We start from the raw sequence: 22314 nt of genomic DNA, 5'->3' as shown, positions 1-22314 counted from the left end.
CATTTTCAAAACAGGTTCTGAAGTTCCAGCACATGCTATTCAGAGAAATGGATAAAAAAATAAATAGGACACCACACATGATTCTAAGCTTTTAATTGAAACATCAAACAGACAATTGCATAAACCACACCCCGGCGCCAGCAGAGGGCTTACCATGCAAGTGACAATTTGTGTACTAAAGCAGGAGACCTCTCAAAGTATTATAAAGGTCTACCTAACCTGTGCAGTTCCCATTTTGAGTGTTAGTTCTGGTAAAACAAGACAGGAGATACAACAGAAGATTCCCTTCCTAGTTACAAGAGTGTTGAGATCCTGGTGAGATAGATAGAAAAGGAGATAACAGCACCCTAAACAGAGAATTAAAAGTCAGCATTTACCAGTTGTGGCCCCATTACAATGTACTAGGTTGCCATCCTAAAGGCAGGGACAGCATATTCTTAAATCATAGACTAGGCAATTCTACTGGCTGTAGTGGAGACAACTGCAACATCTGCATGGTATTAGCTGCAGCTATGGGAGAGAAAACAGTTTAGCAGCAGAAGAGGCACTGCATTCATGAGTTGACTTAAATTTCCACCAGTTTTGAAGGAAATCCCTTCCAAATAAAATGCTTGCAGTGCCATCCTAAGCACAGCTACACCCTTCTATCCACTGAATTCATGGGCTAGTAAGGGGGCAAATTATGCTAGAATGGCACCATTAGCACCTAGTCATAGTAGCAAATCATTAAGAGGAAGTGGCAACAATATTGTCATTATAAACATACAGAATTCCCAGATTCTGCTATCAGACTTTGCAAAAGATTTGGAAAAAAAGCAACTGTTTAGCTGAATTTCCTTGCTCCAAATATCCATTTCAGAGTTTATTGTGAATTGTAACAGCAACAAGGTGGACAGCTCTCTAAGTGAGACCGGTATGACAAATCTGATCACAGTTGCTGCCCCCACTAACAATTAGCCAGTACAAACTATTTACCAAGTCAACAGCACCAGGAGTGGCCTGGGTATCTCTACTGGTGCTCATGCAACTCATTTAACACTACAGGACAGGGGAAGAGGGCAGGGAAATAGGGCTACTCTACTTCCCAGAGAGCTGCTCGTAAAGCTTTGGCACATAGTCATCCCATTCAGCCTGGTAGCAGGTGCCGGCCAAGGGGGCACCCAGCTTATACTTCTTGCGGAAGGCTGCGACTTGGAAATTGCCACGCTTATCGCCCGATCGGTTGCTGAGAACGGGTTCGTTGCAGTTCAGTTGCTGTGGCTGCTCATAGACCAGCCAAACGTAGCGATGCAGCCCTGCAGACAGAGTGAGAGAAGCAAAAAGATATATTTGCCTAGCACTGCAAAGAACACCCTCCACCACCAGCTCAGCATGAGAACAGGAGTTTTGTGGACTGAAACAAGAAACTACCTTAATCATCTATAAAGTAGGAATGGAGTATAGATGTGAAGCCCACCCCCCCCCTCGAGGGGGGAGGGACTTAATGGGGAAGTTTTTTTCCCATGTAGATTCCCCACCCACTCCTAATTTCTTTCCCACAGATAAATCTGAAAATCCGAGGGAGGTCTGGGGGGAAAAACATCTACAAAATATTTTCTCTTTTTGCATGACTAAAAATGAGACATGATATTTCACAATGAGACTAGCATGAAAAAGGCCTCAGGACTTCCCAAGTTTCCCAATTTAAGACAAGGATTCTCTCAAAACAAGAAAATATTTCCTAGGAACCTTTTTCAATACTCCCCCTATCACCCAGTTTTTTCCAATGGGAAACTTGGGGAAAGTCCTGAAGCATTTTTCATGCTGTACATTCTGAGCATGAAAAATCCTACTTTCATTTTCCACTGTACATGTAGACATATACAATATTTACAAGAATTGTTTGTATTTAAAAGTAAATAAGTTGGTGGCAATTAATAGGCGGTGTGTTTAAAGAGCCCCGTGGCACAGAGTGGTAAAGCTGCATACTGCAGTCAGAGCTCTCTGCTCACGACCTGAGTTCGATCCCAATGGGAGCTGGTTCAGGTAGCTGGCTCCAGGTTGACTCGGCCTTCCATCCTTCCGAGGTCTGTAAAATGAGTACCCAGCTTGCTGGGGGGAAAGTGTAGATGACTGAGAAAGGCAATGGCAAACAATCCCATAAAAAGTCCGCCGTGAAAACGTTGTGAAAGCAATGTCACCCCGGAGTCGAAAACGACTGGTGCTTGCACAGGGGACTACCTTTACCTTTTTAATGACAATAGATTATGAAAGAATCCTGTATTTTCATTGTTACAAAAGTTTGGCTTAATATCTGAACATCTCTTGTCCAAATAACACACTTTCTTTTTTGAACCTTCAACTTTTATTTTTATCTACTTTTTGGTTAGCAAAAATTAAAGATACACATTTTATGACGGCATAGGGTGCAACAGGCTGCACTTCTGTATTGGATATAGCTATTTTTTTCTTACAGAAAATGCTGACATTTGTACATTTAAATCCCATAAACATACCTAATGATACAATTTTATATGCTAAGTCATAAGTGATGTATTGTACAATCAGCAAAAGAAGTTTGGTTTGACTGAAAAATATTGCATATACTTCAATTTTTCTCCCCACTTCAGGGGATTTAATTTGGGAATTTGTGCATCCAGAGCAGATGTCTGAACACAGAGCCACAGCCTTAATCTCTGACATGCCCAGTTAAAGGTAGAGGTGTTGGAAGAGATCATCCTCTGTCCAAGGCTGCTGCCAATAGTTAGCTAGATGGACCAATACTATCCCTGTCTCAGTCAGAGGCCTTGCTAGATGCATCTCCAAGATCCCCTTGAACTGGAGATGCCAGGGACTGAACCAGGGACCTCCCACATGCAAAGCAAGTGGTCTGCCACTGAACCAAGGCCCATTCCCCATTGGTCATTAAAGAACAGTTCCACTTTATCATTCTTCCTGGTCCTCTAGGGCCTTGATTGACAGGCCTGCATCTTCCTGGGAACCAAACTAAGTCAGAGAAACAGCTATCCAATTGTCATAGAGCAAATATGTACACAGGCAAATGGAAAACTGAGAGCAAAGGCAGCTATTGGTCATCTACCTGTTCCTTTGGGAGGCCCAGAGCCAACGTAGTCAGACAGGACACGCCCACTGCTGATATCATTGCCCTTCATGTTGGTCACCAGGAAATGGTGCCATTCTCTAAAAAGGAAAAGGAGAACAATCAAGTTCAGCTTCCCAGGATGAAACTTTGCAGCAACATCAAGAACTAGAAGGTCCCATCAAGGTTACATGCATTGATGCTGACTTAAATTCAGGTTGGAAGGCCCTAGAAGATACCTATCTAAATAACAAATCGTTTCACTCTATATTATGGGAATTTCCGAAGAATAGACCTCCTATTATCTTCTCCAACCTTTTTCTTAAAGCTATTTTTCAGATTTGGGACAAACGTCGCCTCTCTTTAGCCCCTCCAATATCTCCACTATCTCATTTTGTGGATGTTTCTTGGTTTCAACCGGGGTTTTTTTACAAGTCTTTTCCAATTTGGAAAAAATATAACCTTTATAGGTTTGTGGATATTTTGTCCAATGGAAAAATGCTCGACAAAAAATCTTTGGAAGAGAAAACTGGTGGGACAAAAATCCCATGGTTTGAATACTTGCAAACTAACAACTTGGTGACATCACTCTTAAAGAAATACAATTTCAATCGACCTCTTACTTTCTTTGAACACTTGCTATATTCTCCTTTTTTAAAGCGGAAGGGACTGATTTCATTTATTTATAAGGGTTTGCTAGACATTGATGCTGTTGATTTGTTATCCTATCAAGAAATTTGGCAAAGGAATAGTTCAATTAATTTTCAGGAGGATATTTGGCAACAAATCTGGTCATCTCCTTCGTTTGTTTCAAAATCATTGAATATACAATTACAAACTCAAAAAATTTTGTTTCGGTGGTATTTAACACCTCAGAGATTAAGCCATATGGCGATAAATCAATCCTCCAAATGTTGGAAAAATTGTGGAGAGGTGGGCACATTTATACACTGCTGGTGGTCTTGCCCGAGGGTGCAGTCGTTTTGGGCAGTAATTGTGGCGAAAATCAAGGATATCACGGGCTATAGTTTACCCTTAAGATTGGAACTCATTTTGCTTGACTGTTGGAAAGATTTTTCTATTACTTCTCTCAATAAATCCCTGATATCCCTTTTACTAGCTGCTGCTAAAATGGTGTTAGCCCAATTTTGGAAATCTCCCAATATTCCTCCAGTTAAAACCTGGTATGCTAAAATCTGGGAGGTCTATGCTATGGACAAGATAGCAGATAGTTTATGCAATATAAACAATTCAGAAAGTAACGAATCTCTGATGTACAAGTGGCTTCCATTTCTTAAATTTTCTTTTGGTCCTGTAGATCAGATGCGTACATGTATACCTGGTAGATATTATGACATTATTAATTTGATGTAATTAATATATGGACAGAGTACTTATTTTTTAATTCAGCTGCCAATTATGTATGTGTGAGTGAATGTATGTATGTTTTGTTTGTATTTTGTATATATATTTATATTTTGTTTTCTGTTGGTATGCTATACTTATACACAAAGAATGATTGCAGATACAGTCATTGATTGCTTTATTTGTATGTTTATTAAATTCAATAAAAAAAATTTTGGACAAAAAAAAAGGTTACATGCATCACATTTCCCGCCCCCCCCCCCCCCACCATCCTTCTACCAAGTTATCTCAGGATGCATATGGCTTTCTCCTGGACACATTTAACCCTCCTAACAACCATGTAGGGTAGGTTCAAGAGAGAGGGGGAGTTACCATCCCAGAATTTCACAGCAGAATGGGGAACTGAACCCGAATATGAACTCAGGACTGAGTCAACACTCCAGGACATTAGCTTTTGAATCCTGCTCTGTGGGATTTGAGATAAGAGATTTTACTAGTCACTATACCCAAGATCAATGTAAAAACGCTACATTTGGTTAATAGACAGTTCTGGTGGCCACACATGAAGAAAGACATCTTCGAATTTGTGGCCACCTGCCCAGTCTGCATAATGACCAAATGGGGGGGGGCTGCCCGGTCTCCTCCAGCTGACCCCTACGGCTGAGCGACCCTGGTCGGTGGTACCCATGTACTTCATAGTGGAGTTACCGGTGTCCCAGGGCCGGACTGTGATTCTAATGGTGGTGGACCCATTTTCAAAGCAAGCACATTTCATTCCTTGTAAAAAGCTTCCTACAGCAAAAAAAGCTTGCATACTTGTTCTTTCAACATGTGGTAAAAGTACACTCGTTCCCAGACAAGGTCATTAGCGACCGCGGACCACAGTTCGTTGCCAACGTCTGGCGGGAGTTTTGTAAACTGACAGGCATGGAGCAAGGGTTGAGCTCTGCCTATCACCCGCAGACGGACGGGCAGACGGAACGAGTGAACAGCCTTCTAGAACAGTATTTACAGTGCTATGTGAACTATCAACAGTCCAACTGGGTGGAACTACTCTGCTTCGCTGAATACGGGTATAACAACAGCCTCCATAGCTCCACCAAATCTACACCGTTCAAAATTGTAAATGGCTATGAAGGGAAACCCTTCCCGCCTGCTACCCAGCAACAATGGGACTCTGCCCACCACTTCCTGCCAGCAATGGTGGGAGACTCTGGGGAAGGGGTGGGCAATTATCCAAGACAACTTAGAAATGGCAAAAAGAGATTACAAAGCCCAGTTTGACAAAAGGCACTCTCCAGAGTGGGAATTTAAAGTGGGGGAAACAGTGTTCCTGTCTATCAAGAACTGGCCATTGCCACAGATGTCTCGGAAGCTAGCCTATAAATACTTGGGTCCGTTCAAAATAAAGAGAGTAATAAACAAAGTAATGGTGGAACTAGAACTGCCTAAACTGTTTAGTAAAATCCACCCTGTTTTCTATTGCAGTCTTCTTCGCAAAGATCCGGGGGCTACATCTTGGCACCCCCGCCCTCCAGAGCCCAAACCTATTCAAGTGAAGGGTCAGAGTCATCATGAGGTGCAGGAGGTGCTGGATGCCAAAACGAAGAGGGGGGTTTTATACTATCTGGTGAGCTGGAAATACTTTCTTCCCAGCTGTGATGAATGGGTGAAGTCCTCAGACCTCCGGGCCCCCCTCCTTCTCAAAAGATTTTACCTACTGCACCCAGACAAACCCTGAGCACGAGCTTAGGGGGGGCAGTATGTCAAGCAATGTGAATCTTTCTTTCAAGAATATAATGCTAATAGTATGATGCTAACTGAATGTATCTATAAAGCTCCATGAATGTTACTAACCATGAACCAAGCCGGGCACATCAAAGCAGGAGATATCTAGAGTGTAGTTCGTGCCTCTTTTGCCTCTCTCGCTTTCACTAACAAATGCAGAAATTTACTCTTTGAAGATAAGCGCCTCCAGGGACAGGTTCTCAGGCCTGATCCCAGGGAAGGAAACCACAGGGAAGATAAGGAGTTGCCGTGTGAAGATTCACACGTGAATACAGCATTGTTTAGAGAATGTAGCTTTGTTTAGAAAACCTTTGATGAGCCACCTTTAAGTAAGCCTTCCACTGTTACTATGTATCAGTTCCAATACCTAGCTCAATAGAAGCATCTTGGATTATCAATAAATCATACTTTGTTTCAAATCAAGGACTGATTTCTTTGAGATCTAATTGCCTGACAACTTATAAACTTTGGCATCACGTGCTTTCAATTCAACACATTCTGAATGAATCCTTCTGCTCTTACCTGAACTTGGGGTTGTTCCTGCTAGGGGCATCAGGGTCCGTGAGAACCAAGGTATACAGTTTCTCTGAGCTGCAGTCGTCCCACTCAATGGCTGTCGGGCGATTTTTAACCTGCCAAACCAAAGTTGAAAGATATCTGTAACTTCCAAATAAGGAAAGTTGCCTTCCTCAATAGGAACAGTCATCATTACCCCTTTGGGTTAGGATCTGAGTTGCCAATTTTATCTCCCCAAAAGGCATCTGTGCCTTTAGCAGCAGAAATGTAGTAGCTAAAGTTTCCCATTATCACTCTGCATCTATTCATGCCAAAGGAGGAAAACATGAAGCAACCAAATATCTCTCCACCATGTCTGGTATCCAGCTCTGTTGCAAACACTCTCCCCAATATGGGCTGAATAAATGGGTGGGAGAGGAAATAATAAGCAGATACTTCACGATTTCAGTTTCTGCACATCAGGCATAGAAACTCTCACTGGGGAAAAATTGGAAACCTTATCAGGGGTCCATAGAGCTCACTGTGCTGTGTGACTTCCAGGGATCCCATGGCAGAGATCTTCTCCAGTCCCGTTTGCAAGACAACGTTTTAAATAAAGGCAGTCTTTGGCCAAGCAAGATAAATGACCCAGTCACAAGAAAAAGCAGACTGCTCTGAGGAGCCCTGACAAGGGGACTTGAGCTTTTGGGATTATTATTTTATTATTTATTGTTATCTGTTTATTTATAATCCACCCATTCCCCCGTTTGGGGGCTAAGAGCAGAGTACATCAAAATAGTAATAAAATCACCATAAAATCACAATAACATCATAATAAAATTATTGCATTTTGCCAGAAGGGAACAGGAAAACAGTGGGCCAACAACTGCCCCATTCCATCACCAGAAATTCCACTTATTCATATTCCTCCTTTACCTCCTATCATGTAACTTTTACAAACTCAACTGTGATAATACTTTCCCCACCCCTATTTGCCATGGTCAAGGAGACCACGGTCTGGCCTGGTTTCCCCATACCTGGAGGGTGTCCCATTCCAAGGACACAGGAGGGGTACAAATACTTAATGCTCAACACAAGGAAAGCTTGTTGGTGAGAGCATCTCAGCATACCTGGACAGGGCGGGGGCTACATCACTCTAAGTGTGTATAGGTGCTATCTTCTTGAACTGTATGCCTCTCTTTGTCTTAATCTGGGAGCTGCCATCTGACTCCTCCTTTCTCTTTGTCTTCTTACTGCACATGGCCTTCCATGGAGACAAATTTCTGCAGGTCTTTCTTGTAGATACAATGTCCTCATACTCTCATACACATAATGCCGGACTAGCTGGCCATTTGTAAAAGGGAAAATACTCTTTAGATTAGACTTCTTTCTCTTCTTTCATCCACAACCTGAATGTGAACTGGATCTATCTGAATAAATGCAAATTTACTCTTTTTCCAATATACTGCTTGGGAGATTTATTTACTGCACCCAGTATCATGTTTCTCCGACTGGGCAAAACTCTGCTGTATTAACCAAATACCTCAATAAAGATCACTCACATACATTTCTTCTGCACTGAGTAACCAAAAAAAGGAATCTTGTAGCAACTATCAGCGCTAACTCGTTTGTTGTTGTAGCGCTGGATCCAACCAGTTTTTCTACTGGTGAAAATGGGAGAAAAAGGTCCCCCCTCTGTGACCACCAAACAGGCTATGCTGGAGATCATGGGAGCTGCATGAACAAAAGCCATGAGGGATGGGGCTAAGGAGGGGAATTTGGTGAAACTCAATGAAACTTGGCTTGAGCCTAATTTGATACTTTAAAACAGGGCTTTTTTTTGTAGAAAAAGCCCAGCAGCAACGTATTTGCATATTAGGTCACACCCCCTAGCATCACCATTGTTTCACACAGGGCTTTTTTGTAGAAAAGCCCAGCGAGAATTTATTTGCATGTTAGGCCACACCCTTTGATGCCAAGCCAGCCAGAACTGCATTCCTGTGTGTTCTTGTTCAAAAAAAGTCCTGCTTTAAAAAGTATCCTTTTTGGTCTTCCTACAACTGACTAAGGCTGCATTCAAACAAAATAAAATAAGGTCTATACACCACAATCTGAGCAAATCCCACTTAATTTGTGGCATATGAGTGTCCCAACAAACTGCACCAGAGGAACTGTAATTTGGCACCAAACTGAAATATTACTAAAGAATTTGTTAACCACAGTTTGCATTGTAGTTTATTGTAAGGTCTGAAATCACAAGAAGCCACAATTTTCTGAGCACTGCTGCCCTGTTAGATAGCTAGGGGAGACCTTTCTTTGGCAACAGAGATCAATGCTAAACAGCTTCAAATGTTCAGGCTTGCATTTGATTGATGTTTCAACACACACAGGCCTGTAGGTGTCAACACCACTCCAAAGCTGAATTCTAAGCTCAGGTTCCCCAGCACCTGGAAGGTGCTGCAACCGGTCAAAGAGAAACAGGAAAAGGCTGATTTCAGTGTAGAATCCAAACTTTGCAGCCTGAAGGTCCCAGGGTTCATTCAGTTCTTGGCATCACCAGTTAAGTGGCAGAAGCCAGTGTGCAGAAAGACCACTGCCAGCCTGATGTCCCAGAGGGCTTCTCCTAGTCAAAGTAAACAAACTATGTGAATCAATAATAAGGCAGACAGTGCATAAATCAAGTGCATATTTTTTGTGCATGCTACTGAACTGAGGTCTTGGAACAATACTGGTCAGTGGATGTCAATATCACTCCCAAGAATCTTGTAGCAGCCACCAGCAATCCAGGAGCATTCCATTGCAGGCTGTACTATCTACAGGAGACACCTGTAAAAACACGTCTCCATGGAAGGCCATATGAGATGAGAGTGGGAGGACAAAGTGAGAAAGGAGATGTCAGAGGGCAGCCAAATGCCTGGCAGTGGCTGAACTTGGGAGGGGGAGCTTTGAATTCTGCCTGAGAGTGATAGGTGTTCCAGATGGCTCCTGCAGTTATCTCTGGGACAACTCCAACTAACCTCAGTGCTGGGACTTTGCACCTCTGGCAAAGCACTGCAAGGTTCAAGTTTAAAAAGTCAGTAAAAAGCAATCCAGGAGCATTCCATTGCAAGCTATACTTTGGAGGGGTCACAACTGCGTTTGAACACATAACCCCAATCTTGCACTTGTAATATGAAGCAGAAGGGCTTTTTTTGAGCAGGAACACACAGCTTGGCATTGGGGGTGTGGCCTAAATGCAAATGAGGTCCTGCTTGGCTATTTCTACAAAACAGCCCTGTGTGAAACAATGGTGATGTCAGGGGTGTGGCCTAATTTGCAAATGAGTTCCTGCTGGGCTTTTTCTAGTTGAAAAGCCCTGTGAAGTGGAACAGTCAAAATGAGACAGCTGAGGGGACTATACTACTTCGAATAGCAGATGGGTCACATTTAATTCTCCCCTATGCTTTAAAAATACCTTGTAAATTAAAACAACAACTAACACTTCAGAAAGCGGCCAGTGCCAGAAATTCTCAATATGCATGCTTTCTGCTCACATGGAATTGATTTAACATTGCTGGGGAACAGTAAAAAATGGTACCCCCCCCAGTTGCAAGCTAGAGGTACTAAAGTCCAGTCTTCCATCTCTTAATTTCGCCACCTCCTGTACCTGGACCACACAAAGAGTTTTCTAATGCAAGATTCAAAACAACATGGGGAAGGGGGCTGGTAAACACAGATGCTACCAAAATGGAGGCCCATCAATGTTAAACACCTGCTTTTTATTAACACACCTCCACAGCACACCCTGTGCATTCTCCTGGGATGCTCACTTGTGCTTTTTGAATATACCCCTCCTTCCCCCTCTAAGTGAATAATCACAGCCACCCTGACTGCCAATTTACTCAATTAGCACCTGCCTTGGCCCTTTAGAGGCAGGGAAGAGCCCTGAGCACCTATGCAGGGTGCATTTCTGTTCTCATTGGGGAATAATCAGAGTCGTGCTGTGAGGACAACAGCCTGGAGAGAAAAAGAACGCTCTGCTCCTTTAACAGAGTTTTATCAGAATGTTATTTACCAGGTGACCTTCCAGGCTAAGAAGAAACATCAGCAGCCTATTTCCATACTTGTGCCTCTGTTGAAGGAGCAGGTCAGTTTTTTTCACCCCCAAGGATGTTGGCAACCCTTGGATTAGGCCAGGGCTGACTTCAGCATACACTGATGTAGGGCAGCTCCCAGGGCCCAAGGTTCCTAGCAGGTGCACTGCCCCAAAGACCCTCAACAACTATATGCTGAAAGGAACAGAAGAAAGGAAAGGCAAACAGGTAGAGAAGTGGATGTACTGGAAAGCAGGCATAAGTAGGGGTCCTAATGGAGCTTGGGCACCTTTAGCCTGAGGGGACTCAAAACTTGGAACAGGTCCTAGATTAGGCCAGCCTTTATCTCAGCGCCCCACAGGAAGGCCAAAGCACTGTAGGCATTAGGACTGAGTGAGGGTAACTGATGATATGTTTGTCGAACAAAGACACACGTTTCCTACTCGTTATGTCTGGCTCTGGATCCAGAACTGCACGCATGATCCAGAACTCAAAGTTGAACTTGTGGATCTTCTGACAAAAATATGTAATCTTTCATTGAAATCTGCCTTTGTTCCTGAGGACTGGAAGGTAGCAAATGTCACCCCCATCTTTAAAAAGGGTTCCAGAGACGATCCGGAAAACTACAGGCCAGTCAGTCTGACTTCAATACTGGGAAAGTTGGTAGAAACCATTATCAAGGACAGAATGAGTAGGCACATTGATGAACACGAGTTATTGAGGAAGACTCAGCATGGGTTCTGTAAGGAAAGATCTTGCCTCTGTTACAGTTCTTTGAGGGGTGAACAAACGAGACCCGATAGATATTGTTTACCTTGACTTCCAGAAAGCTTTTGATAAAGTTCCTCATCAAAGGCTCCTTAGTAAGCTCGAGAGTCATGGAGTAAAAGGACAGGTCCTCTTGTGGATCAAAAACTGGCTAATTAATAGGAAGCAGAGAGTATAAATGGGCAGTCTTCGCAGTGGAGGATGGTAAGCAGTGGAGTGTCGCAGGGCTCAGTACTGGGTCCCATGCTCTTTAACTTGTTCATTAATGATTTGGAGTTGAGAGTAAGCAGTGAAGTGGCCAAGTTTGCAGATGACACTAAATTGTTCAGGGTGTTGAGAACCAGAGAGGATTGTGAGGAACTCCAAAGGGATCTGTTGAGGCTGGGTGACTGGGCGTCAATGTGACAGATGAAGTTCAATGTGGCCAAGTGCAAAGTAATGCACATTGGGGCCAAGAATCCCAGCAACAAATACAAGTTGATGGGGTGTGAACTGGCAGAGATTGACCAAGAGAGAGATCTTGTGGTAGATAACTCATTGAAAATGTCAAGACAGTGTGCAATTGCAATAAAAAAGGCCAACGCCATGCTGGGAATCATTAGGAAGGGAATTGAAAACAAATCAGCCAGTATCATAATGCCCCTGTATAAATCGATGGTGCGGTCTCATTTGGAATACTGTGTGCAATTCTAGTCACCACACTTCAAAAAGGATATTATAGCATTGGAAAATGTGCAGAAAAGGGCAACTAGAATGATTAAAGGTTTGGAACACTTTTCCTATGAAGAAAGGTTAAAACACTTGGGGCTCTTTAGCTTGGAGAAACGTCAACTGCGGGGTGACATGATAGAGGTTTACAAGATTATGCATGGGATGGAGAAGGTAGAGAAAGAAGTACTTTTTTCCCTTTCTCACAATACAAGAATTCGTGGGCATTTGATGAAATTGCTGAGCAGTCGGGTTAGAGCGGATAAAAGGAGGTAATTCTTCACCCAAAGGTTGATTAACATGTGGAATTCACCGCTGCAAAAGGTGGTAGCAGCTACAAGCATTGCCAGCTTAAAGAGAGGGTTAGATAAAAATATGGAGCAGAGGTCCATTAGTGGCTATTAGCCACAGTGTGTGTGTGTGTGTGTGTGTAAATTTTTTGGCCGCTGTGTGACACAGAGTGTTGGACTGGATGGGCCATTGGCCTGATCCAACATGGCTTCTCTTATGTTCATTTCTCGAGCTACACGGAGGAATTTCCTGTTGAGCAAGCGAGCACCTGCACCCCAGAGCAGGCCCGGTCGTTGCCACCTGATCCGGTCCCGAGTCTAACCCCGGCGCGCGGCTGCGACCGCAAACACCGCCCTGGCGTGCAGTCTCCACCCACGCCAATCCAGGTCACCCGCCGAGCACGCGCTGCCGGGTTCCGGGACAAGGGGGCGCCAACTGTAACCTGGCACCCAAGTAGGCGGGCCTAACCGGGGCCTGAGCGGCTCGCTGCACTTCCCGGCCGCCCCTTGGCCTCGTTTTGTTTAACGGTTGCCACTTACAACGGGACAAAGTGATTTGTTTCTTCCTATTGCAGTGCAAACTACGTATCTCCTCTTCCCGAGCCTTCCGGGGCACGCGAAGGGATCTTTTTCTTTATACGAAAGGCTCCCGGAATGTCATCAGAAACTACTTAGCAGCTTTCAAAAAGAGAAGTACCGGACACAACTCGTCTCGTAAAGCCAGAATCCCTTCCCTCTAATCCCAAATGCGCAGATCTGCCATGGCTCGCCAGCAAAAGATCCATTATGCGCACGCATCAAGGTTTCAGTACTCCCCTCTCCCCTTTGTATCTGTCGAGAGCTAAATACAAAGATCCGGGGCTAAGCCAGACCTTGCATCTAACGGGCCTGCTCTGGTTCTTCCTCTTGCAACTGGAGAAGGGGGTCTGCAAAATCACTAAACAGGATGGATTTGGAACAGGATTATGTCGAGCACTAATGCAGTCAATTGAAGCCTAGCAGATTCTCATTCCTATCCCATTCCTCTTCCTATTGCATTTGAGAGAAAGAAGCATGCAGAAGAAAGCAAAGCCTACAAGACTCTTGTACCAAGCGTGTTTGTGTGGGATTGCTTTTTGCAAAAAAAACAAAGAGAGACCGCGCGCATTAGAATGCCTCTGCTTCTGTTACCTGGGTGGGAGTGAGCACTTTGCCCAGCTCGTCGATCTCCACTCCCCCGTAGCGGACCCGCATGGGCTTGGCCGGCTTCTCCTCCACCTCAGTAAGTTGCAACGGGCCGCTCCACGCGCTAAGATCCACCGCCATCGTTGCAAGACACCGCTGCGCCGCTACTCTCACTGCTAAACCCCCCAGAAGGGCGCGAACGCCCACCAACCCCAGCTTGAAGCGCAGACTCTCGCGGCGGATGAGTGACAGCAGTTCCGGACACGTGGGATTGCATCTCTCCGTTCTCATTGGCTTGGGAGAGAGCGGGTGCTCGGGGAAGAGGCGGGTCTAAGGCTGTACAAGGTTACATTAGTGACCGAAGTCTGCCGAACTAGCCCTTTGCACTCTGGAGATCTTTTGATATGTCGAGGAGCCACTGGGGCAGGGGTGGCCAAACTTGCTTAATGGAAGATCCACATAGAATAAGCGTCAGATGTTTGAGGGAGGGAAGGAAATAAATGGGGGGAGAAAAGTGGAAAGAAAGCAACTTTAAATGGCTTGGAGAAGTGCTTTAAAGACAAATGCCGGCTGACGGGGCAGTGGGAGATTTGAGAGCTGCACAATGTGTGAAAGCGCCACATGTGGTTTCCGGGCTGCAGTTTGGTCACCCCTGCACTAGGGTGTCCTGTGCAAAGGTACAGGCAAAGGCAAACAATCTGAGAAATACGTACCCCAAACTCACATCTTTGGAAGTTACCTCGGACATTTCTTAAAGTGACTGCCTTTTTCCCTTCTGGGACCGTTAGCTCAGAGGTCTGAAGGAAAGGTTAACCCATCATGACGTGTCTACATCATAACCTTTCCAGATATGGTCTGTACATGCAACATAAGTCTCCCCAGTTTATCCATGGTCAGAAAAGCAAGTAGTGGTGTTTTATTTCTGACGTGATATAAATAGATCATATTACATTTTCTTAACTGGTAAATGCACTTTCAGCTGGGACCACAGGAAAGTGCCCTCCCCACACCCCACAGACACATGCAAACCTGGGTCTCCTAGCTCCTAATCCAATGCTCTAAGCACTACCATGTGGACATAACTTAAAACATGAAACATTATGACTTTTGCACAAAGATGTGCATATAATTGGTTGGTGCATCTGCAAGCAATTATAGTAATGCACATCTCCAGTTCTTAAAGTGGCAGGAGGTCTTAATTTGAGCATATCTAGGATTTTTAAATGTTCAAAGACTCCTAAGCATCCTCCAATTAAGACGGTCTACCACTTTAAAAATTGCTGATATGTATTAGTACAACTGCTTGGAGGTGCGCCACCTTGTGACCGCGTCAGCTTAAGGTCTGTGATTTTGCAGGGGTTCAGCGTTGAAGAATACATTTCCCCTTATTTGCATATGCTTTCTCCCTGCAGCTGTTTCATAACTCACGTTATTGCCAACCTCACTGCATTGGACAACATGGTTATGAAAAGCTGGTATACCAATGAAAGACACCAAGAAAGCTAAGCAAAATGCAGACCTGAAGACATGGATACAATGTGCTCATGCCAGCTCACCTGCCCATTGGTGTGCACATCATATACTTTATATGCTTCCATTATTACAAACAGTCCCTGTTTTCTAGCACCCATTTTTGGTAAGTCACGAGCTGTTTTAGCCTTATCTATATATCAAATAGACAAGCATCCCCACTTTTTGAAGATCAAAATGTTTGCACAACAGTATTACACAGGAATAGGGTATAGAAAAAGGTTTTTTTTTAAATGGGAGCACCCACCCACCTCCAGAATAACAGCAATATCAGTGCACATGCACAGATATAAGCATGGGAAAAAGAAGTTTGAGCAGTATGTTGTACTGCTGTAGCTACCCAAGGTGCCATGCAAAAAGGTGGTGGCAGCAACCACATCAAGAAAGCAACAAGGGTAAGCTTCAGCCAGCGATGATTTACCACCCCCGCAAGTCTATTGCTTTGCAATGCCAGTCAGGAAAGGAAGGTGGGTGAGAGGGAGAGCACACTAGGTAGGCAGGGCAGGCAAACTAGCAGAGCAAGGAGGCAACTGGGCAGACAAGGTGATAAGAGCAGGAAGAGTAGCAGACAGAGTGAGAGGAAAATAGGGAAGACTTGAGATGGGATGTAACTCCAGGGCAGAGCACTGACTTTGCTTGCAAAAGATCCCTGATTCAATCCCCAGCATCTCCAGTTAAAAGGATCAGGGGAAGTGAAAGACCTCTGCCTGATTACCTGGAGAGCAACTACAAACTGGAATAGACCAACAGTGTCAAATGTGCAGCCCAAGGCCATATCAGGGCCATAAGCAACTCTCCTCTGCTTCCTTCTCCCTCTCTTGCTTCTTTCTGTGTAACAGCTTGTGTTGTCAGGCTTGTTCAGTCTTACAGGAGCTACAGAGCAAAGCCTCTGTTTTCTCCACTGGCTGACCAGCACATGAAGTGACTTATGTACAAGAGTTTGCAATGCCCAGCCATTTCATCCTTAGGCTCAAAGAACTGACCATGAGATTTCTGTAATCTCCGCTAACCCGGAGACTACAACTAGTGCAGAACGCTGCGGCATGGCTGTTAATGGGGCTACCGCGACGGGAGCACATTCGGCCAGTGCTGAGAGAGCTGCACTGGTTGCCTGTTGTGTTCCGAGTTCGCTTCAAGGTGTTGGTATTAACCTTTAAAGCCCTTTATGGTCAGGGACCTGCCTATCTACAGGACCGCCTTTCCCCATATATCCCCCAGAGAGCACTGCGATCAGGGACAAAAAATCTGCTGTCTGCCCCTGGCCCAAAAGAAGCCAGGCTATGCGCAACAAGATCTAGGGCCTTCTCGGTGGCAGCACCAGAACTCTGGAACACCCTCCCAGAAGCTATAAGGGCCCTGCGGGATTTGTCGGCGTTCCGCAGGGCCTGTAAGACCGAACTGTTTAGACAGGCTTTTCTGGTTGACTGAAAATGGGCTGCCACTGGACATCCTACAGAAGCTGGTGGTCATAGTCAGAACCCAATACCGCCAGACTGGATTGAGATAGCGTAATAGTTTTAAACTGATAAATGTATTATGGTTTTATATGTTTTATGGAATTGATTGTTTTTATGATACTGTAAGCCGCCCTGAGTCCGCTTGCGGAGAGGGCGGGATATAAATGCAAAGTAATAAATAAATAAATAAATAAATAATGTCAATAAATCAAAAGTAGGCTTGCAACTTACAGATACACACCTGAACAACTCCTGAACAGCATACTCAAGATTGCTACAACACAGACATTGTCTCCAGATTTTGATGCAATGATTCAGAGCAAGAAGTGTCAATTATGACAGCCTGTTAAATAAACAAAATATTGCAAGAGTGCTAAGCATGTTTTATTTTAAGTTTTGTTTTTAAAAATCTTTAATTGTGTTTGTCTGTATCCTTTTTAAAGTTTATATCTCCACTGCCTGACATTACATTTTATGACACATATGGCTTGGCCTGATAATGTCTAAGTCAGATCCGGCCTTCATAACAAATGAGTTTCCCTTCCCTGTCAATCCTTTGTGTTCCTCCTTGTTTTTAACCTATGAACAATCCTTGTCAAAATTCATAGCATGAGTTGCTAGAACGGTCGTTCTTCACAGTTCAGTGCCCCCATCAAAGTCTCTGCAAGCTAAATCCTTGAAATGGACCAAATATAATGGTGGAAATTCTGTACACAGAGCTCCTAATAGGTTTTCTCCCCTTAAAATACCAGCCATGCAGAGAGCTATAGTGTCAGTGAAGGGTCAGGTTAAGCCTTTCCCCTCCGTGCCATTTTCTTAGCCTGAAATGGCCTCATAAAGCTGTTTGCTCCAGTCTGTAGAACTGGTGTGGAGGAAGGTTTAGCCCACCCCTCCCCTCATATTATGGTCCTAATCTGAACTGGGCTGCCTGCATGTCTGCAATTTAAAGGGGAGGGGGGAGAGAGAGAGAGCTGGCAACTCCCATATTGTCTGGTTTGACCCTTAGAAGAGAGAAGGGATACATCCTTATAGTGCAGATGCATATAAAATATGTGCATACTAAAACACATGTCTGCTGTCTGCCATTTCAGACACTGCAGTTGCTAAGGTTCATTTTGAACAGGTAACCTATTTTATTTATTTATTTATTGCACTTGTATCCCACCCTCCCCAAATAGGCTCAGGGTAATTTTAGGGTAATTATGACGTTCTTTAACAAGAATAATGACCCATCTGGTTTTAACAGGGGTGAAAAACTGGCTATTGCATAGCACATGAATGCAGCAAACAGAAGGTGCAGCGGAACCTCAAAAGCCACATGATAGCATCGTGGGCTCAGACTGCAATCTCTGGTGTGAGAACTGGGTTGTACTACCAAGTTTGTCCCTTATTCCTGTGTAAAATCTTGGAGAAGGGGCCATATTCCACAACCTGCAGTACAATCTCCACCAGGCAAGTACTTCCTGAATTGTTTATCTGTGGGAAAGAAGCAGAGCGTCTCATCTCTGCATATATTTACATTCTCGTTGTCAATACCTGGCTACAATTCAACACCAAGGAAAGCTTTAGTCCAGATATGCAGCAAAAGGGAATGATGGAATGGAGTAGACCACTTCAGAATGCAAATGGGGGAGACACATTTTTAAATGCTCACTGATGTGAAAACTCCCTGCCAACAAAATAATTTATGGCTGAAGATTCTAGTATAGCCCTTCACATGCTGTGATCACATGCTGGAATTATTAAAGAGGGACTCTCTTTGTAGTGGTAAAGTCCATTCTATAACCACAGCACCTGGACCACCTCATGACCACCTCATGACCACCTCATCCCACGGCATTTGTAAAACCAGGCCTAAAGCATCTCAACACCCATTCACTCCATGTTTAAGCATGCCAGATTGTAGTCCTTAAGTACCATAAAACAGTGGGCCCTGCTTTAGTGTAACAGCCACAGGGTAGAGTTTTGTGACTGGGTTGCCCAACATATAGGTTGCCCTTAAAAGCAGTTACTAATATGACACAGGGTCATGATGGTAGGGAAATGTGGGAGATAATCCTTTCCATGTTATTTTCCTGATCAAAAATGCCCCACCTGCCTGCTTTAAGTCCTGGAAGGCTTAAAGCAACAAAAGGAAGCAAGATTTTTGATCAGGGAAACAATGCAGCAGGGTTATGGCTTATTTGTTTCTTTTAAATAATTACATTGATGTGTTTTAATGATTTCAAGAAATGATTCTTGTATGTATACATGTTACTCTGCTTTAATCCTGATTACTACTACATCAGGAGAGTATATAAAACATTCTAGGTAAGTGAATAAACCAAATGACGCATCTCAAGTTTCAGTCACATAACTCCATCAGCACTGGATTATTTGGGACTGATTCATGCACACAGCATTGGCCAAGGATTCTGCGCATGTGGACTGGAGAAGCTGAGGGGAAGGAGAAGCCAAAAACCCATTGCTGGAGCTCCAGATTGCAACAGGGTTGCCAGGTCTGACTCAAGAAATATCTGGGGACTTTGGGGAACCAGGAGCAAGGCCTAAAGCATCTCAACACCCATTCACTCCATGTTTAAGCATGCCAAATTGTGGTCCTTCTTAAGTTTCATTAAGCTTAAAATCTACCAGGGACAGGGCCTTCTCTGTTATGGCCCCGTCCTGGTGGAACCAGCTGCCGGAAGAGGTGAGGGCCCTGCGGGACCTTGCTCAGTTCCGCAGGGCCTGTAAGACAACCCTCTTCCAGCTGGCCTATAACTAACCGGCACAAGAAACTACGTGTGGTTCTATTAGACCTCTGTTATTCCTAATGTTTTAATGTTTTAAATGTTTTAACTGTGTTAAATGCTTAAACTGAATTTTTATGTTGGATTTTATGTTGTGAGCCGCCCTGAGCCACTTGGTGGGAAGGGCGGGATATAAATCATAAATAAACTAAACTAAACTAAAGTTGTGTGACAATGACAAGCACAATTGAACTCCAAAGGGAGTTCTGGCCATCGCATTTAAAGGGACCACAAGCCTTTTACATGCCTTCCCTTCGTTTGGAAATAATGAAGGATAGGGGCGCTTTCTTCTGGGGCTCAAAGAATTGGATCCCCTGGTCCAATCTTTTTGACACTTGGAGATGTTTTGAGGAGAGGCAGCAAATGCTATGCTGAAAATTTGGTGCCTCTATCTCAAAAAACAGCCCCCTAAGAGTCTGAGATACCCATGGATAAATGTTTCATTATACTCTATGGGAATTAGTCTCCATAGGGTATAATGGAGTACCCAGCAGACATTCCGCCCGCCCCCCACTTTCTGATAACCCTGAAGCCGGGTTGCGGGGGGAGGGTGGATTGGCAACTCTAAAAGAGATGAGCCTCAAACAGGAGTGAAAGGGTTGGTCTAGAGTGGTAAGCATGTCAAACACAACTGGACTCTTCTGGCATTGGGAAAATTAAGCTCCTCTCCCTCTTTTTTTCTGATTCATTAGCCCTTTCTTGCCTCTAATGAGGCACCCTTTTCCTCTCAATGGTGAAAAGAGCCCATGTAGAAGAGAAAGAGGTAAGTGGTCCATGAAGTAAAAGCAGAGAGAGTTGTTAGCTCATGATTTTTGTCATACCCCTGAAAAGAACCGTCCTCCAAACACAACAGGTGTGGAAACTTGGGAGTACTTTAACAAACAAATGCCTGTTTTTCCCGAGCATGTTTTAAAAGTCCTGTCGGTCCTCACTGCATTTGTACAGTCCTTCCTCCTCAAAAGCAGAAGGGAGTCTTTGCCAATGGGGCTCATGCAGCATATGCATCTACAAACACACAATGGCCACAGTTATCATTGCCTTAGTGGATGGCAGAACCACACGTCTGCTCTCCCAACGGTTATACAGGATCTCCAACCTATGTATCCTTACTTCCATTTCTCTGACATCAAACAAGTGATTTTTAAGAAGTTTTGGGAAGATACCAAAGCACTTATTGAACAAGAATTTTAACTGCAAATGTCACATGTTTATACCTTGCATGTTTGGCATACCTCCATCCGATGGTCTGTATTTTGTTCCATGTCTGTTGTTTCTGGGCATTTTTCTTAGCACTTCTCTCTTCTTAGCATTTTTTTTTTTTACCATCCTTGAACGTTTCCTCTTTATAGCCCTGGGGATGCCGATTCCTTTATCTCATGATCTGGCTTGTCTCCTTCTGAGTCCGTTCTCCATTTTGCTTGCGGTCCATTCGGTTTTCCCAGCACAGACGACTCTGCTGTTTTGCAAACCTTGCAATGATAGAATGGCTGCAGATCTAACAAGCAACCAGAAATATTCAACTACTCTGGGCTGGTTGGAGAGGCAACACCCTTTCATTGCAAACAATTTTGTGTTTTCTTCTTCTCTGGTTCCTGGTGCTTTCGCATCTCGCAGGCAACATAACTGGTGTTTTTTGCTCTTTGCTTGGGTTGGCTTACATTCCCAGGGGACTTCTCTGGTGATGTTTGCTCAAGATTGTGCACAGTCTGCCTTGTGTGTGTTACTAACATATTTGCTTAGCACATACTCCGCTTTGGGTTTCTGGGAAATATAATCTTTCCCTTGGGATGGGGAGGAGACTGTTGCTAAGGAGCTTTTCCAAATGCACACCTGTAGGAGGAACAAACATTATAGATGCAGTGAATCAGAAGTAACTGGCACAAATATGGAGCTCTCCTGTCTCTCTCTGGCAAGTGGAGCAGGGCAGCTGTGGCAGTGGTAGCAGACAGGTGTGGAGAGAAGGTATTGGGGAAGTCACTTCCTGTGCAATCCTAGACAAAGTTACATCCTTTTAAGTCCATTGGCATCAGTAGGCTTGGGACTATATAGCTCTTCTTAGGATTGTGCTGTTAGAAAAGCCACCTCTCTCATCTTCAGTCCTTGTCCCACCCACTTGCTGCAGTTTATAGGGATTCTGGACAGATTGCCTGGAGAATGAATGTGGATGCAATTATCATCATCACAACTTTGAGAGCCTGCAAGGAATTAGGGGGGAGCTATAAATAGGAAAGTCCCATCCAAACCTCCTCTTCCAGTCAGCGGTCAGCTCTTAGGGGTTCAAGCAGGCCAGTTTTTCCTCCTCTCCTTCAGCAGAGAGAGATTCACATAATTGGTGCAGACAGCCTCTGGTTGGCATGCAGAAGGTCCCAGGTTCAGTCCCTGGCATCACCAGTTAAAGGGACCAGAAAGGAGGGGATGTGAAAGACCTTTGCTTGAGGCTCTGGAGAGCCACTGCCAGTCTGAGTAGCCAATATTGCCTTTGATGATTCAGTATAAGGCAGTTTCATGTGTTCTTGCATCAGTATGGAATGTCTAACTAGGACCTGGGAGACCTGCATTCACACTACACTCAACAATGCGTTTTACATCCAGATTTTTACTGGGTAAGAATAGCAAAAATCCAGATGTAAAACGCATTATCTAGTGTATCCCCACTCTTGGAAGCTTGCTGGTTGACCTGGGGCCAGTGATTCTCTCTCAGCTTTCACAGGGTTGTTGTTTGGGTCAACTGGAGCAAGAAGGAGATGTGCCTGCGTACCCTTCTGAACGTGGAGGGCAGATGGGCTAAAAAGCTGGGGGGCGGGGGAG

At 44.2% G+C, this 22314-nt stretch overlaps 2 protein-coding genes across 2 annotated transcripts in view; both read right to left on the bottom strand.

The window, feature by feature from the left end:
• Positions 1-4718, bottom strand: part of LOC132579234 (vacuolar protein sorting-associated protein 29-like) — a 138599-nt gene extending 133881 nt beyond the window's left edge. The window contains exon 1 of the mRNA XM_060249472.1: positions 4713-4718. Within this exon, the coding sequence (XP_060105455.1) occupies positions 4713-4715 (3 nt within the window). The 5' untranslated portion in view covers positions 4716-4718. The remainder of the gene's footprint in view (positions 1-4712) is intronic.
• Positions 79-13994, bottom strand: LOC132579233 (phosphatidylethanolamine-binding protein 1-like). The gene is made up of 4 exons (XM_060249469.1): positions 13737-13994; positions 6755-6864; positions 3080-3180; positions 79-1295 (listed from the first exon to the last, which is right to left on the bottom strand). Exons 1-4 carry the CDS (start codon positions 13869-13871, stop codon positions 1078-1080), a joined length of 564 nt encoding a protein of 187 aa, XP_060105452.1. The 5' UTR covers positions 13872-13994; the 3' UTR covers positions 79-1077.
• Positions 13995-22314: the final 8320 nt, after the last annotated feature.

Source organism: Heteronotia binoei, chromosome 11 (assembly GCF_032191835.1).
Source record: "Heteronotia binoei isolate CCM8104 ecotype False Entrance Well chromosome 11, APGP_CSIRO_Hbin_v1, whole genome shotgun sequence".
Lineage (NCBI taxonomy): Eukaryota > Metazoa > Chordata > Lepidosauria > Squamata > Gekkonidae > Heteronotia > Heteronotia binoei.
The sequence above is the reverse complement of the archived record's forward strand: the minus strand, read 5'-3'. Positions and strand labels throughout refer to the sequence as shown.

Bases quoted from the DNA above. Each gene is read 5' to 3' on its own strand.
- LOC132579233 (XM_060249469.1), bottom strand. From the start codon at position 13,871: ATGGCGGTGGATCTTAGCGCGTGGAGCGGCCCGTTGCAACTTACTGAG. The intron at 3,181-6,754 runs GTAAGAGCAGAA...TTTCCTTTTTAG, and splicing joins AGGAACAACCCCAAGTTCAG to AGAATGGCACCATTTCCTGG. The intron at 1,296-3,079 runs GTAGATGACCAA...CTCTGTCTGCAG, and splicing joins TGGGCCTCCCAAAGGAACAG to GGCTGCATCGCTACGTTTGG.